Source organism: Elephas maximus, chromosome 6 (genome assembly GCF_024166365.1).
Source record: "Elephas maximus indicus isolate mEleMax1 chromosome 6, mEleMax1 primary haplotype, whole genome shotgun sequence".
Lineage (NCBI taxonomy): Eukaryota > Metazoa > Chordata > Mammalia > Proboscidea > Elephantidae > Elephas > Elephas maximus.
Window position 1 is genome coordinate 30,297,620 of NC_064824.1, and position 13,039 is coordinate 30,310,658.

At 35.5% G+C, this 13,039-nt stretch overlaps 1 protein-coding gene across 1 annotated transcript in view; it reads left to right on the plus strand.

The window, feature by feature from the left end:
* Nucleotides 1-13,039, plus strand: part of RAB3GAP1 (RAB3 GTPase activating protein catalytic subunit 1) — a 110,740-nt gene that overhangs the window by 71,682 nt on the left and 26,019 nt on the right. The window contains exons 9-17 of the mRNA XM_049889229.1: nt 1,243-1,324; nt 1,637-1,705; nt 3,254-3,327; nt 6,147-6,239; nt 6,694-6,863; nt 8,788-8,877; nt 9,731-9,903; nt 10,762-10,816; nt 11,059-11,430. Coding sequence (XP_049745186.1) covers nt 1,243-1,324; nt 1,637-1,705; nt 3,254-3,327; nt 6,147-6,239; nt 6,694-6,863; nt 8,788-8,877; nt 9,731-9,903; nt 10,762-10,816; nt 11,059-11,430 — 1,178 coding nt within the window. The remainder of the gene's footprint in view (nt 1-1,242; nt 1,325-1,636; nt 1,706-3,253; nt 3,328-6,146; nt 6,240-6,693; nt 6,864-8,787; nt 8,878-9,730; nt 9,904-10,761; nt 10,817-11,058; nt 11,431-13,039) is intronic.

Below are 13,039 nucleotides of genomic sequence, written 5' to 3' on the forward strand. Positions count from 1 at the left end.
TAACCTTCTCGCCTAGTAGATTCAGGGCCATATAAACTCTTATTAAGGGGAAGGCCCTGAACATGTAATATGGGCCAGACACTGTGCTGGACATTTTTATGTACTATTTCACTTCATTCTCATGTACTTATGTGACAGATGTTATCTTTCTTTTATAGAGAACGTAAGTAATTGGCCCAAAGTAACATGGCAACCAAGTGATATAAAGTTGGAACTCAGACACCAGTCAGTCAGACTACAAATCCTATTGTTCTTTTCATTCTATAAAGTTGCTTCTCAGCTTTTAATTCAGTTAAAACCTTCCTTTAGTTATATTCTGGTTAGAATTACTGCTTTCTAATGTACTAAAATGTGCTTATTATAAATTTAGGAGCTCTTAAAAAATTCACATCTAGTAATAAAGCTAGTCATTGTGATCTTTATTATTGTAAGCATTCTGTACTTGCAAAATGGAATTAATTGGCTTGAGAAAATTTACTGAATCAAATAATTGAGCCGTATTAAATGACTGACTTTAATAATTTAGTTAGGGTGTAAATAATTGTCAAAAATGATATCAGATCTGGGGAGTGTTTATAACTCAGCAATAGACTTAATATTAGGAATTTCCAGTGTAGTATGAATAATTACAAGCAACCATCTGTATTATTTCAAAGAGAAATAAACCCTCTTGATGTCTTTTTGAAGTGTTTATTACTTCTTCAGGAGGGACATAACTGAGGTGAATTACCCTCTAAATGCTCGTTTCATCTCAGACACCATTCATAATGGAGGAGATTCTTGTCTGAACTTTAAATATTTCCATGTATCTCAACCAAAAATATAATTTTTTTAATGATGAGAAATTTGCTAATTTGCTGTTTATAAATTGTTGACAGCAAAACTGACATACATAGGTTGGAGATTAAATTTTTAATACTTGAGTAATCTTAATTTAGATGGTATTAATCACATTTTTTTTAAATGCAAATAAAAGTTACAGGAATAATATTCTGTCTTGAGTAATGCTTAAGGAGTATTCCAGACGGTTAAAATATAGAATGCATAGTTTGAATGAAACACTGGCCAAATAGGGGAAAAGTGTGTCCCTTTTATTCTCAGAGGAGGTCTTTAGGACCTGATGTGTGCCCTTATTTTAGGCATTTTTAAAGCTGTTATCTCCCAAAGGGCTTAACCTTAATAGATTAGATTCTTACTTCTCTATTTTCTGCCAAATAATGGAAAAATATTTCTTTTGTTTAGATATAGATGCTCTTGTAGGAGGAGAAGTTGGAGGCCTGGAATTTGGCAAGTTACCATTTGGTGCCTGTGAAGATCCTATTAGGTGAGAATTTCATTCTGTTACTTCAATTATGAGATCATTTTACTTTAAATTTGCATTCATAATTGTCTTTACTATACTTTGTCATACTTTATAGGCTGCTGGAATGAATATAGTACTGGAAGTAGAGACCTATACCTAATAATCTGTTCATCTGTGTTTTTCTCCGTAATTTAAGAAATAAGAGGTTTTAAAATAATACATAAAAAGTGGATATTACCATTTATCGGTTGTTCCTTATAGAAGTGACTATTGGTCAGAAGATATATGCAGTTTTAAAGCTTTTGGATGTGTTTTATGTTTTGTGTGTCTTAGTGAACTTCATTTAGCAACGACGTGGCCTCACCTGACTGAAGGGATAATTGTGGATAACGATGTTTATTCGTAAGTACGTTAAGCGTAATATATTAAGATCCAAAAAGTTGGTTAAGTAAACTGCCGAGTTGTTAGGAGTTTCTTTTTTTACATCAGTTTCTGAAAAGATTGATTTTTTTATTTTTAAAGGTCACTTTCTAGACAGATTAATATGTATTAGAGATGTATTTTAGGATGCTTACTTTGGGGGTGAATCATTAGTCAGAGATATGAACAATCCGAGTCTTAGTTGGCTTTAGGAAAGAAGGTACCTCTAAGCAGTTTGGAGTTCAGTGCATAATTCCGTTGAGCTCCTCTTAGCTGGTCAGAAGCATTTCATGAAGTGTTCGTGAAGAGATGATGGTCATCAAAATGTACTAGAGTGATACTTGGTCATTTAATGTTGCAAATAATAAAACATCCACGTCATATACTCCTGTGCGGTGCAAACAACTTGGAAATTATAGCAAGAATTGTGTAGGAAGAATATGGGGAAAGAGGAAGGCAATTTACGTTATTACTTCTGATGTTTGATGCAGAACAATGAGAAATAGAGCACACTTTATTTCATAGTTAGAATAAATTTGTGGTATTGATAATAAAGTAACGTGAGTGTGCTTAATTAGAGAATTCGTACAGGTATGTAGAAGAAAGCAAAGACTGCCTATAAAAAATAGCCAGTTAATATATCATTTTACATCTTTTGTGCCCATAAATTTAGGTCTCTGTTGTCATTTTTAAAATGGCTGCACATAGTTAGGTTAAGTGTATACATCATAATCTATTTAACTGGTAAAATAGGGCATTTTGATCTTGTGTAAAATTTTGCAGCCTTTTTTTTTATTGATAGTGATATATAAAAAATAAGTTGTTTAAGATAATTAAACATAATTGCTATTTCTCATTTCTTTTTCTTAAAATATAATTCTCTCGTTGTTGCGTGCTATGGTGTTGATTCCGACTCATAGTGATGCTATTGACAGAGTAGAACTGCCTCATAGGGTTTCCTAGGCTGTAAACTTTAAAAGGAGCCCTGGTGGTTTATTGGTTAAGAGCTCGGCTACTAACCAAAAGGTTGGCAGTTCAAATCCACCAACTGGTCCTTAGAAACTCTATGGGGCAGTTCTACCCTGTTCTGTAGGGTCAGGAATCGACTTGATGGCACCTAAGAACAACGACAGTCTTTACAATAGCGGATTGCCAGGTCTTTTCTCCTGTGAAGTGGCTGGTGGGTTCAAACCACCAACCTTTCAGTTAGCCAGCTGAGTGCTTAACCATCGAGCCACCAGGGCTCCTTAATTCTCTCATTAGGTTATCAGTGTACATTACTTCTTCTTGCGTGTACTTTTTGATCATTTTGTTTTTACTTTTATGCTTTTTTCATGTAAGAAATACAATTTCTTAAAGTTTTTTTTAAAACTTATCAAAATGGCCTTAAATACCTGGAAAACAGTAAGTTTAAGAGAGGCAAAATGGTCCTCTTGTCCTTTTATGAAATTTTTTCATTAGACTCTAGTTTGGTAAGTCCACAGATTTGCAAATCGTCATGATTAGAATTTTTATCATTTTACATTTTAGTGATTTGGATCCTATTCAAGCTCCCCATTGGTCTGTTAGAGTTCGAAAAGCTGATAATCCTCAGTGTTTGCTGGGTAAGATATATTCCTTTCCTGAAATTTCGCTTATCTGCTCATCTTCCAAATAAGGAATACTGAATGTGTGCTTTATGCTCTGTTGCCCATATCCAAAATTGTTTTTTACACTGGTGTCCTCCTTGGTGAAAATTGTTGTTGTTTTTTAAGTCATTGCCAACAGCAGTGAATTGTTCTTCTAGTTACTCTTGAACAGCACTAGCAGGATTTCAACTTCAAACTCTCTTTTAGTTTTAACCAATCTACACCTTAGAATTCTCTTAATATTTTCTCACTGAGTTTTATTTGTCTGATATTTTTATGTTGTTCCCTTTCCTTCTTCCTGTGGCATAGTCTGCACTGTCCATTCCAGCTAGTGGAACCTTCTTTGCCTTTTCTTGTTCCTCTGGCCCTGTGGAACACGATGGGAAGAACACTGATTTTGCCAGTCTGGATTAGCTTCTCTGTAGAGTTGTATTGTTTCTGCAGGCCTGTTTACTGATGTAGGGGAAAGGAGTATAAATAATCTTGTACACCTCACGGGATTATTTGAAGAATGAAGTGAAATAACATAAATGGAAAGACTTTGAAAAACATCAGTTGCTATTCAGATAGTAGTAGTATTTTTTTTTAATTGTATTTTAGATGAAGTTTACAGAGCAAATTAGTTTCTCATTAAAAAATTAATACTCATATTGTTTCGTGACATTGGTTGCCAATCCCACAACATGTCAACAGTCTCCCCTTCTCGACCTTGGGTTCTCTCCCCATTACCAGCTTTCCTGTCCCCTCCTGCCTACTTGTCCTTGCTCCTGGACTGGTGTGCCCAGTTATTCTCGTTTTGTTTAATGGGCCTGTCTAATATTTGGCTGAAGGGCGAACCTCAGGAGTGACTTCATTACTGAGTTAAAAGAGAGCCAAGGGCCAGACTCTCAGGGTTTCTCCAGTCTCCTTCAGACCAGTAGGTCTGGTCTTTTTTTTTTTTTTTTGTGAGTTAGAATTTTGTTTTACATTTTTCTTCAGCTCTGTCCTGGACCCTATATTGTGATCCTTGTCAGAGCAGTTTTGGTGGTAGCTGGGCACCATCTAATTGTGCTGGACTCAGTCTGGTGGAGGCTGTGGTAGTCATGGTCCATTAGTCCTTTGGACTAGTCTTTCCCATGTGTCTTTGGTTTTCTTCATTCTGTCTTGCTCCAGATGGAGTGAGACCAGTGGAGTACCTTAGATGGCCATGCTCAAGCTGTTAAGACTCCAGACGCTACTCACCAAAGTAGGATGTAGAACATTTTCTTTATGAACTGTTATGCTGATCAAGTCAGAGCGTATTATTCTTCCCCATGTCTGGAATTGTCTTTCCCTTCCCATTTTTATTGGTGTATTTCTTTCATGAAATCTACTAAATTTATCTCAGTGTGCCTTTCTTTTTCTCCCTCATATTTAGTACACATGAAAACATTTTCTCCATTTCCTGTGTTTATCTGTATCACCTTGTCTCCATGTCACATACATCACCATTCAGTGGATGGCATTACTAAATATTGATGATAGTAACAATGTATTTTTCTAAAGCATCATTTTTGGGGGGCTCTTTACCATTCATCATATGCTATTCATCACATGCTAATTAGCACTTGCCATTTGTGCTTAAGTGTATTACAATAGTGAACACAGTGATGGATAAAGTAAACTTCCTACCCTTGGTGACTTTGTCTGGAGTTTATGGGAGATAGGATAGGGTCAGTATCAAGAGCTTTAAAGTTGGACAGATCTCAGTTCAAAGCCTAAATCCACTGGTTTGGGCAGTTGATCTTTTCAAGCCTCAGTGTCTTCACCAGTAAAATAGAAATAATAATAGTAGATACTTCATAGGGTTGTTTGGCAGATCAAATGAGATTATGTACCTGTATGTATGTATGTGTGTATCACACTTTACACAGTGTCCTATCTCAGTAAATTATTTCTGTTGTTTTAGCCATTCAGTCATTAAATTACTTACTAAATTTCTTTTCCTAAATCCTTATTGTTCCTCATCCACTGATTTCTGTGATAATTGCAAAGTGTTTTAGGATTAAAAGTATTCTCATTTTAAGTTACTGTTTTATGATCTCACCTTGGCTCTTTGACTAGAATATAGGACTTTCCTACTTTTCTAGAAAAATGCTCTAGGTTTATTCTGAACTAGTTGGTGAATTCTGAAACTTAAATGTACTTAGTAATTTGTATTGTATAATAATTTTAGTACCAGTGATTCTTATTAAGCAAAAATTTTTTGTGTAAACAGACCTTATTGCAGCTTGTTAGAAGATACTGAATCCTTTTCCCCTTATAATAGTGACACAGAGCGTATCATTAATAGGCCACTGAAGCTGAAATACCTTCAGCCTGTATGATTTCTGAGTCCTGTAGAAACATACCTTAATGCTTCCTTTTTATTTTTATTTTGTAATGGATTCAGAGTTACAGTATGGTGGTGCTTGGAGAAAGAAGCATACTATATACATACAGTAATGTTCTTGTTACTTATGGATCTTCATGACAATAGATAGTACTTGTCTCATTGAGGCATACAGTGAGTGCTTAATATACTAGGTACATTCTGGAAGGAATTATAAGGGTTTTTGCTGTTGTTGTTTTTAATATCTTGGGACATGGAGAAAAAGGAAGACAGAACAAGGCTGCCTTTAAAATAGGATTAATTTCTGGCTTCTCAGGTGGAAAAACTACATGGTTTCTTTTTCTACCATATCTTAATTAATAGTGTTTTTGAAAAGATGTGTAATTTATAGGATTGATTTCTTTGAAGTTAGGTGTGAAAAATATGTAACTTTTTTCCTATGTAGGTGATTTTGTCAGTGAATTTTTTAAAATTTGCCGTCGAAAGGAGTCAACTGATGAGATTCTTGGACGATCCACATTTGAGGAAGAAGGGAGAGGTGACCTACCTTTTTTTTTAAGTCATTTTCAAATGTCTCATCCTTTTTCTTTGGCACATTTTCCAGCAACTTTTCATCTATTTTCTCGTTTTAAATTAAGTTGGAGAAGCAAGTTTTGATGGACTAAACAACTACCATTTCTCTCCAGGGTACACCCTGAGCTTGTTAAGACATTAGTATATTTAGTAAATTCTTTCCACTAAGACTGTAGAGTGTTTTAAAAAGCAGAGTTTAGAGGTATATCTTTGAAGTCCCCTAGGGAGAAATAATTTGTATGAAACATTGGTCAGTCATACTTGCATATAAAGCTGAATACATGTATTAAAATTTTATAATTCTGAGACCTTGTAACACTAGAGTGACTAAAATATTCTATATAATCATCAATTTACTCATGACTTTAACCTGCTAATGTAGCTGATATAATTCATATTCATTTCTATTCTTTTTATAGAGATTACTGATATAACTCATGCTTTGTCAAAGTTGACAGAGCCAGCACCTGTTCCAATTCATAAATTATCAGTTTCAAATATGGTGCATACTGCGAAAAAGAAAATACAAAAACACAGAGGCGGAGAAGAGTCACCACTGAATAATGATGTCCTGAATACCATTCTCTTGGTAAGTAAATGTAGTGTTTTTTAATGTCTGTATGTATAATCGTTTATTCATTACATATTAAATCCCTTTTATGTGGTAGGCACTGAATTGGGAATACAAAATGAGCAAATAAGAGTCTCCACACTCAGTTCCCAATGTAGTGGGAAGAAGGAAAGTAAACCAGTACAATACGATGTTGCCTGTGAGACGTCTGGCAGAGGGGCTGTGAGATGCAGCTCTCTCTGTCTGGGCAGCGAGGCTTCATAAAGAGCACACTTGAGCCGAATCATGAAGAGAAGAAGGCGTTAGAAGCAGAAGGATAGCAGAGGCCTGAGAGGGCATGTTGAGCAGTTTGGTATGTTGTAGGGTGCTTCCCAGGGAGTGTCCAGAGATGAGGCTGGAGAGGTAAGCACTGGATTTTATCATGCAGTTTAATATTTTAAACAGAAGGTTGACATGATTAGAATTGTATTTTTTGAAAGCTTCCTTTGACAACAGTATAGAGAAAGCTTTGTAGTGAGGATAGAGGTACAGGTCTAGGGTGGCAGCTGGGTATAGCATGGTGGAATGGGCCCAGCCTTGGAGCCACACACACTGGGGTTTAATCTTGACTTACTGCATGACTTTGAATGAGTCATTTAACTTCATTTTGCTCGTCTGTAAAACGAGCAAATCTAATAAAACGTTATGAGATTTTTGTGAGGGTTAAAGGAACTCCTGTTACAGCCTGGCATATAACAGGCCTTTGGTAAACGATAACTATTCTTAATATAATTGTAGTTAAGATCATACACATCTGGCAATTTGTGCATTAAGACAATCCTGGAGAAAACACTAAAAAGTATTGTGATGAAAAGAATGCTGGACTTGGAAACTTGATATTAATCTTATTCCTGCCATTTATCTGAACAAGATTCCTAGCCGTATTTTCAGTTTCTACATGTCTAAGGTGTGTGTGCGTACACGTTAGCTCACACAGTGGTATGAGAATAAGATGTTTATAAGTGTGCCTAGTACCGGGGCTTGACATACAGTAGTTCCTCTCAAGTTTTAAAAATCTCTTGAGCAAGTTTTATAATGTGTGGCAAAGTATACATAATAAAAGGAATTATTAGCTAGCAGTACTGGAAAACAGTTATGAGAAAGAGCGATAAAAGGACTGAAAATAAATTAGAGAAGATTCTTTCGTAAAAATGCATCCGTAGAGATTTTATTCAAATTATATAATTCAGTTATCATGTATACTGAATTTTTCCCCAGGTCCATGGCCATCATAAGCTTCTATAATAGCACCAATTTAAAACTTTGAGTTACTTAGAATGACTGAAAAATTATACAAAGTATACAATAAGGGAGCAGAGTGACAAGAAGTCATTAGAACCCTCTACCCCCCCACCCCCACCCCAACACACACATATATTAACATGTATATACAGAATCCATATAGAAAAGGTACACTGGTCATATAGGTTTAGACTGCTTCCTACTTTCAAGGAGTATCTGATAAAATATAGTTATGGGTCTTGAATATTGTGCCTTTCACATATGTTATAATTCCACAGAGCCTCATGAGTATATAGGTATTGAAAAAATTTTTTTGGCTTTTTAATACTATTAATACTTTAAAGAAATTTTCCTGGCCTTGGGTGAACATGAAGAGAGGTTTCATTTTGCATTCTGTTCAACCACAGTATCAGGTGGTTACTTTTCTTTTAAGAAAAATCTGATATTTAAAATTGGTTAGTTATTGAAGCCCTGTGTATTTTCTGAAGGAAAATGGAAAACATTTGAGATCGTATAGAACCAGCTACCCAATACAATAGGAACGTTTCCATTGTTTTTAACAGTGAAACCAGTAAAAAGTCAGATAATGTCTATATGACTTGTAAACATCAACAAAATAGGAAATTTGGTCTAAAACATGAATTTTTTTTCTACCCCTAAGTTCTTATTTCCTGATGCTGCATCTGAGAAACCACTAGATGCAGCCACTTCTACAGACACCAATAATCCTCCATCAGAGAGTGAAGAATATGTAAGTTGATTTAGTTTCAGTATTAAATTACATAAAATGCATTGAATTTCTAGGAGCTTGTAATAGTTCTGACTTGGTAGCATGAGTATCTTAAGAAAGCTGAGTGGATTTCATGGCCTCTACGCAAGTAATGACCTATTATATAACACTGGCATAGCTATTTTGGTTAGCAAGAATTTTTTTGGAAACAGAATTGTAGGATTTCCCTCATTTTAGAGTTTTGTGAAATTATCAAATTGATGTTTTGCGACAGTGATTCCTCTTTATATGTCAAAACTAGAAAGTGAGTGGAAAACCCTATAATGAATTAAAATGTGAAGTTGTCGTGTTCTCTTATCCAGATTTTATATAAATGGAGATATGAGAGTTTAACATGTAGAGATACCCCAAGCTATTTACAGTAGTTATTGTTGGTAGTAGGTTTCACTGAGTGAGGGGAAAAGCAAAGGCTTTTATATTTTTAGTTTGTAAAGGTCTGATTTTGTTTTGGTTTAGGGAGGGGGGTTGTTTGTTTTACAGCAAGCTTGTATTCCTTTTGTAATTAAAAGAGATTTTTAAAACAACATGTGAAATTTGGAATACATCTTAAAGATTTCACAGGACAAAATTGAAAGCTATAACTTTAGCTTCACTTAACTACTAAAGTACAATTTTTTAACCCTAGTAGGAATCTTGAAAACATGGCACTGCCTAGGAACAATTTAGATAGCAGTGTAGTATATATTTCATAAAAGCTAGCTTGGATAGGATAAGTTAATTTTAGTAGTCAACTCTCTCCCTATACAACTTATTGATTGTACATGTCAATAGGCTATCAACAAGTTTTTTATTGTTTCTTTTTTGTTCAATTTAGAATCTCTACAATCAGTTCAAATCTGCACCATCTGACAGTTTAACATACAAATTGGCTTTGTGTCTTTGTATGATCAATTTCTACCATGGAGGGTTGAAAGGAGTGGCACACCTCTGGCAGGAATTTGTTCTTGAAATGCGTTTCAGATGGGAAAACAACTTTCTGATTCCAGGGTAATAATTTCAATTTCCAGTTCTTTAAATAGCGTTTTTGTTTGTTTAGCAGATGCATGACCTTTGAGCCATTAATTCTCCCCTTCTAGAATATCTGTCCTAAAATAGTGGTAAGAAGCTTGGAGATGATTTGTGTACAGAGGTGTTCACTGCAGCAGATTTATACTAGGAATAAAAAAGATGGAAACAATAAGAAAAAAAAAAAGTTAAATTATATATTTCTATACTGGAATATTATGGAGCTATTAGAAACTTTTTTCCAAAAACATGCAATAGCATAGAAAATGTGCATAATGTTTGTAGTATAGTGTCACATATACAGAGTACTTTAAATTATGCTAATATATGTATAGAAAAAAGATTAGCAAGAAATGCAGCCAGTTCTTAACAGTGGTTTTTTCTAGGTGAGAGCTATCACTAGTTTGCCATTATGTCTTGAAGTATGTATTATCCTTGCTGTTGGTGATTTCTGGACCAGGAGGACAAAACAGAAGTGAATATATAACTCTATCTTTTAGTCTTATAGTTTCTTCCTTTCTGAAACTTAGGAGACCTCGTGGTGCAGTGGTTAAGAGCTTCGGCTGCTAAGCAAAAGGTCTACAGTTTGAATCCACCAGCCACTCCTTGGAAACCCTGTGGGGCAGTTCCACCCTGTCCTGTAGGGTTGCTATGAGTCAGAATCAACTCAACAGCAATGGGTTTGGGTTTTGGTTTCTGAAACTTTGTTACCTTACTTACAGAAATCTAGTTTTAATATCTCATCAGTATGGCTGAAACTTACGGCAGTATGAAAAATAAGCGTATCTGAAGCAATTTTACTAAAACTAAGATTTCTTTTCCTACTGCTTTATTTGATAGATTAGCAAGTGGACCCCCAGATCTGAGATGCTGTTTACTGCATCAGAAACTACAGGTAAAGATTACTTAATGCCAGTATAAATGTGATCTTTATTTAATCAGAGTATTTTAAATACTAGATATAATAGCTCAAACTCTGTTCTCATTGTGCTGCTATAGGTTACGATAGTCACTGTTATTCACAAAATCCTGAGAAGGGGTGGAGAATAAGAATTAAATTTTCAAAGAATGGGTAGTTTTTTTTTTTTTTTTTATGGTAACTGATTGAGATATAAATGTTATTTCTATTTTCTTAAGATGTTAAATTGCTGTATTCAAAGAAAGAAGGCACGTGATGAGGGGAAGAAGACCAGTAACTCAGATAACATGACTAACACATATCCAGGGAATGCTGGAAGAACGGGAGACCAGTTGGGGTCAGATAATCTGAAAGATACAGATAAGGAAAAGGGAGAGGTGGGAAAATCTTGGGATTCCTGGAGTGACAGTGAAGAAGAATTTTTTGAATGCCTAAGTGATACTGAAGAACTTAAGGGAAATGGACAAGAGAGTGGCAAAAAAGGAGGACCTAAGGAGATGGCAAATTTAAAGCCAGAAGGACGTCTCCTTCAGCACGGGAAGCTCACACTGCTTCATAACGGAGAGCCTCTCTACATTCCAGTGACCCAGGTAGGCCATGACATGACTTTCTAAATTTAAGTTTTTATTTTGTTTATATAACTTCATTCTAGTAGGAGATGATTGCTTTGGGTAGGGGGCAATTCCTTAGAAAGTCTGTGTCCAAAGATTTAAGATTTGAAATCTAAATAAACATTGGGGCTTTTAGATGTACATGCTATTTCTGAAGCTGAGAAATGTTTTGAAGTTTAAGTAGATAGCACATCATGTAAAAGGTGATCTACTACTTTATAAACTGAGTGGTGAGTACTCAGATGTTATAAAACAAAATCCAAAAATGTGGAGGGGAATGAACAAAAGTAAAAACCCTTTAATTATGTGGTTAAGTTTTTATCTATTCAAAAACACAATTTATCTGTCCCAGATAAATTAATTCTACCATTAAGTAGAATAGCTTCTGCATCCCACTTTGGTGAGTGGCGTCTGGGGACTTAAAAGCTAGCAAGCAGCCATCTAAGATGCATCAGTTGGTCTCAACCCACCTGGAGCAAAGGAGAATGAAGAACATCAAAGACACAAGGAAAATATGAGCCCAGGAGACAAAAAGGGCCACAAAAGCCAGAGACTCCATCACTCTGAGACTGGAAGAACTAGATGGTGCCCGGCTACTGCCAGTGACTCTCCTGACAGGGAACACAACAGAGAATCCCTGATGGAGCAGGAGAAAAGTGGGATGCAGACCTCAAATTCTAGTAAAAAGACCAGACTTATAATGGTCTGATTGAGCCTGGAGGGACGTCAGAGGTTATGGTCCCCGGACTCTCCGTTAGCTCAAAACTCATTCCTAAAGCCAACTTTTCAGGCAGGGATTAGACTGGACTATAAGACATAAAATGACATTGGTAAGGAGTGTGCTCAAGTAGACACATGAAGCTGTGTGGGCAGCTCCTGTCTGGAGGCAAGATGAGAAGGCAGAGAGGGACAGGAGCTGATTGAATGGACACGGGAAATACAGGGTGGAGAGGAGTGTGCTGGTATATGGTAGGGAGAGCAACTAGGGTCACATAACAATGTGTATATAAGATTTTGTATGAGAAACTGACTTGAATTGTAAACTTTTCACTTAAAGCATAATAAAAAAAAAGTAGAATAGCAACAACTCAACACCAGAGGCTGGTGGTTTGTTTTTGCATAAGTAATATCTGAATACATTTTTATTGTGAAAAATTCAGTCTAGAAAAACTTAAAGCTACCACCTACATCTCCAACTTGCATCTGTAGAAGTAACTACTTTTATCAATTTGCAGTTAATTTTCTTATACCTGTTCCTATACATCAATGTATTTGTGTGTATGTATATCTATATACATACACACATGCATATTGATACGTAGATTTATGTCTTTTTTTAAAATGTGCATTGATGCACAACTTATTTTTAACTTAATATGCCTTCAGGATCTTTCTGTGTCATTACTTACAGATCAAACAACTTCATTTCCCTTTTAATTGCTGCATAATATCCCATGGTATGGGAGAGCCGTAATTTATTTAATCATTCTCCTCTTGATGCACAATGCATGTTATTTGCAAGTTTTTGCTGTTACAGACAGTGCTACGATACTATTTCTGTGTGTTGTGTGTTCACATGAGTGTTTCT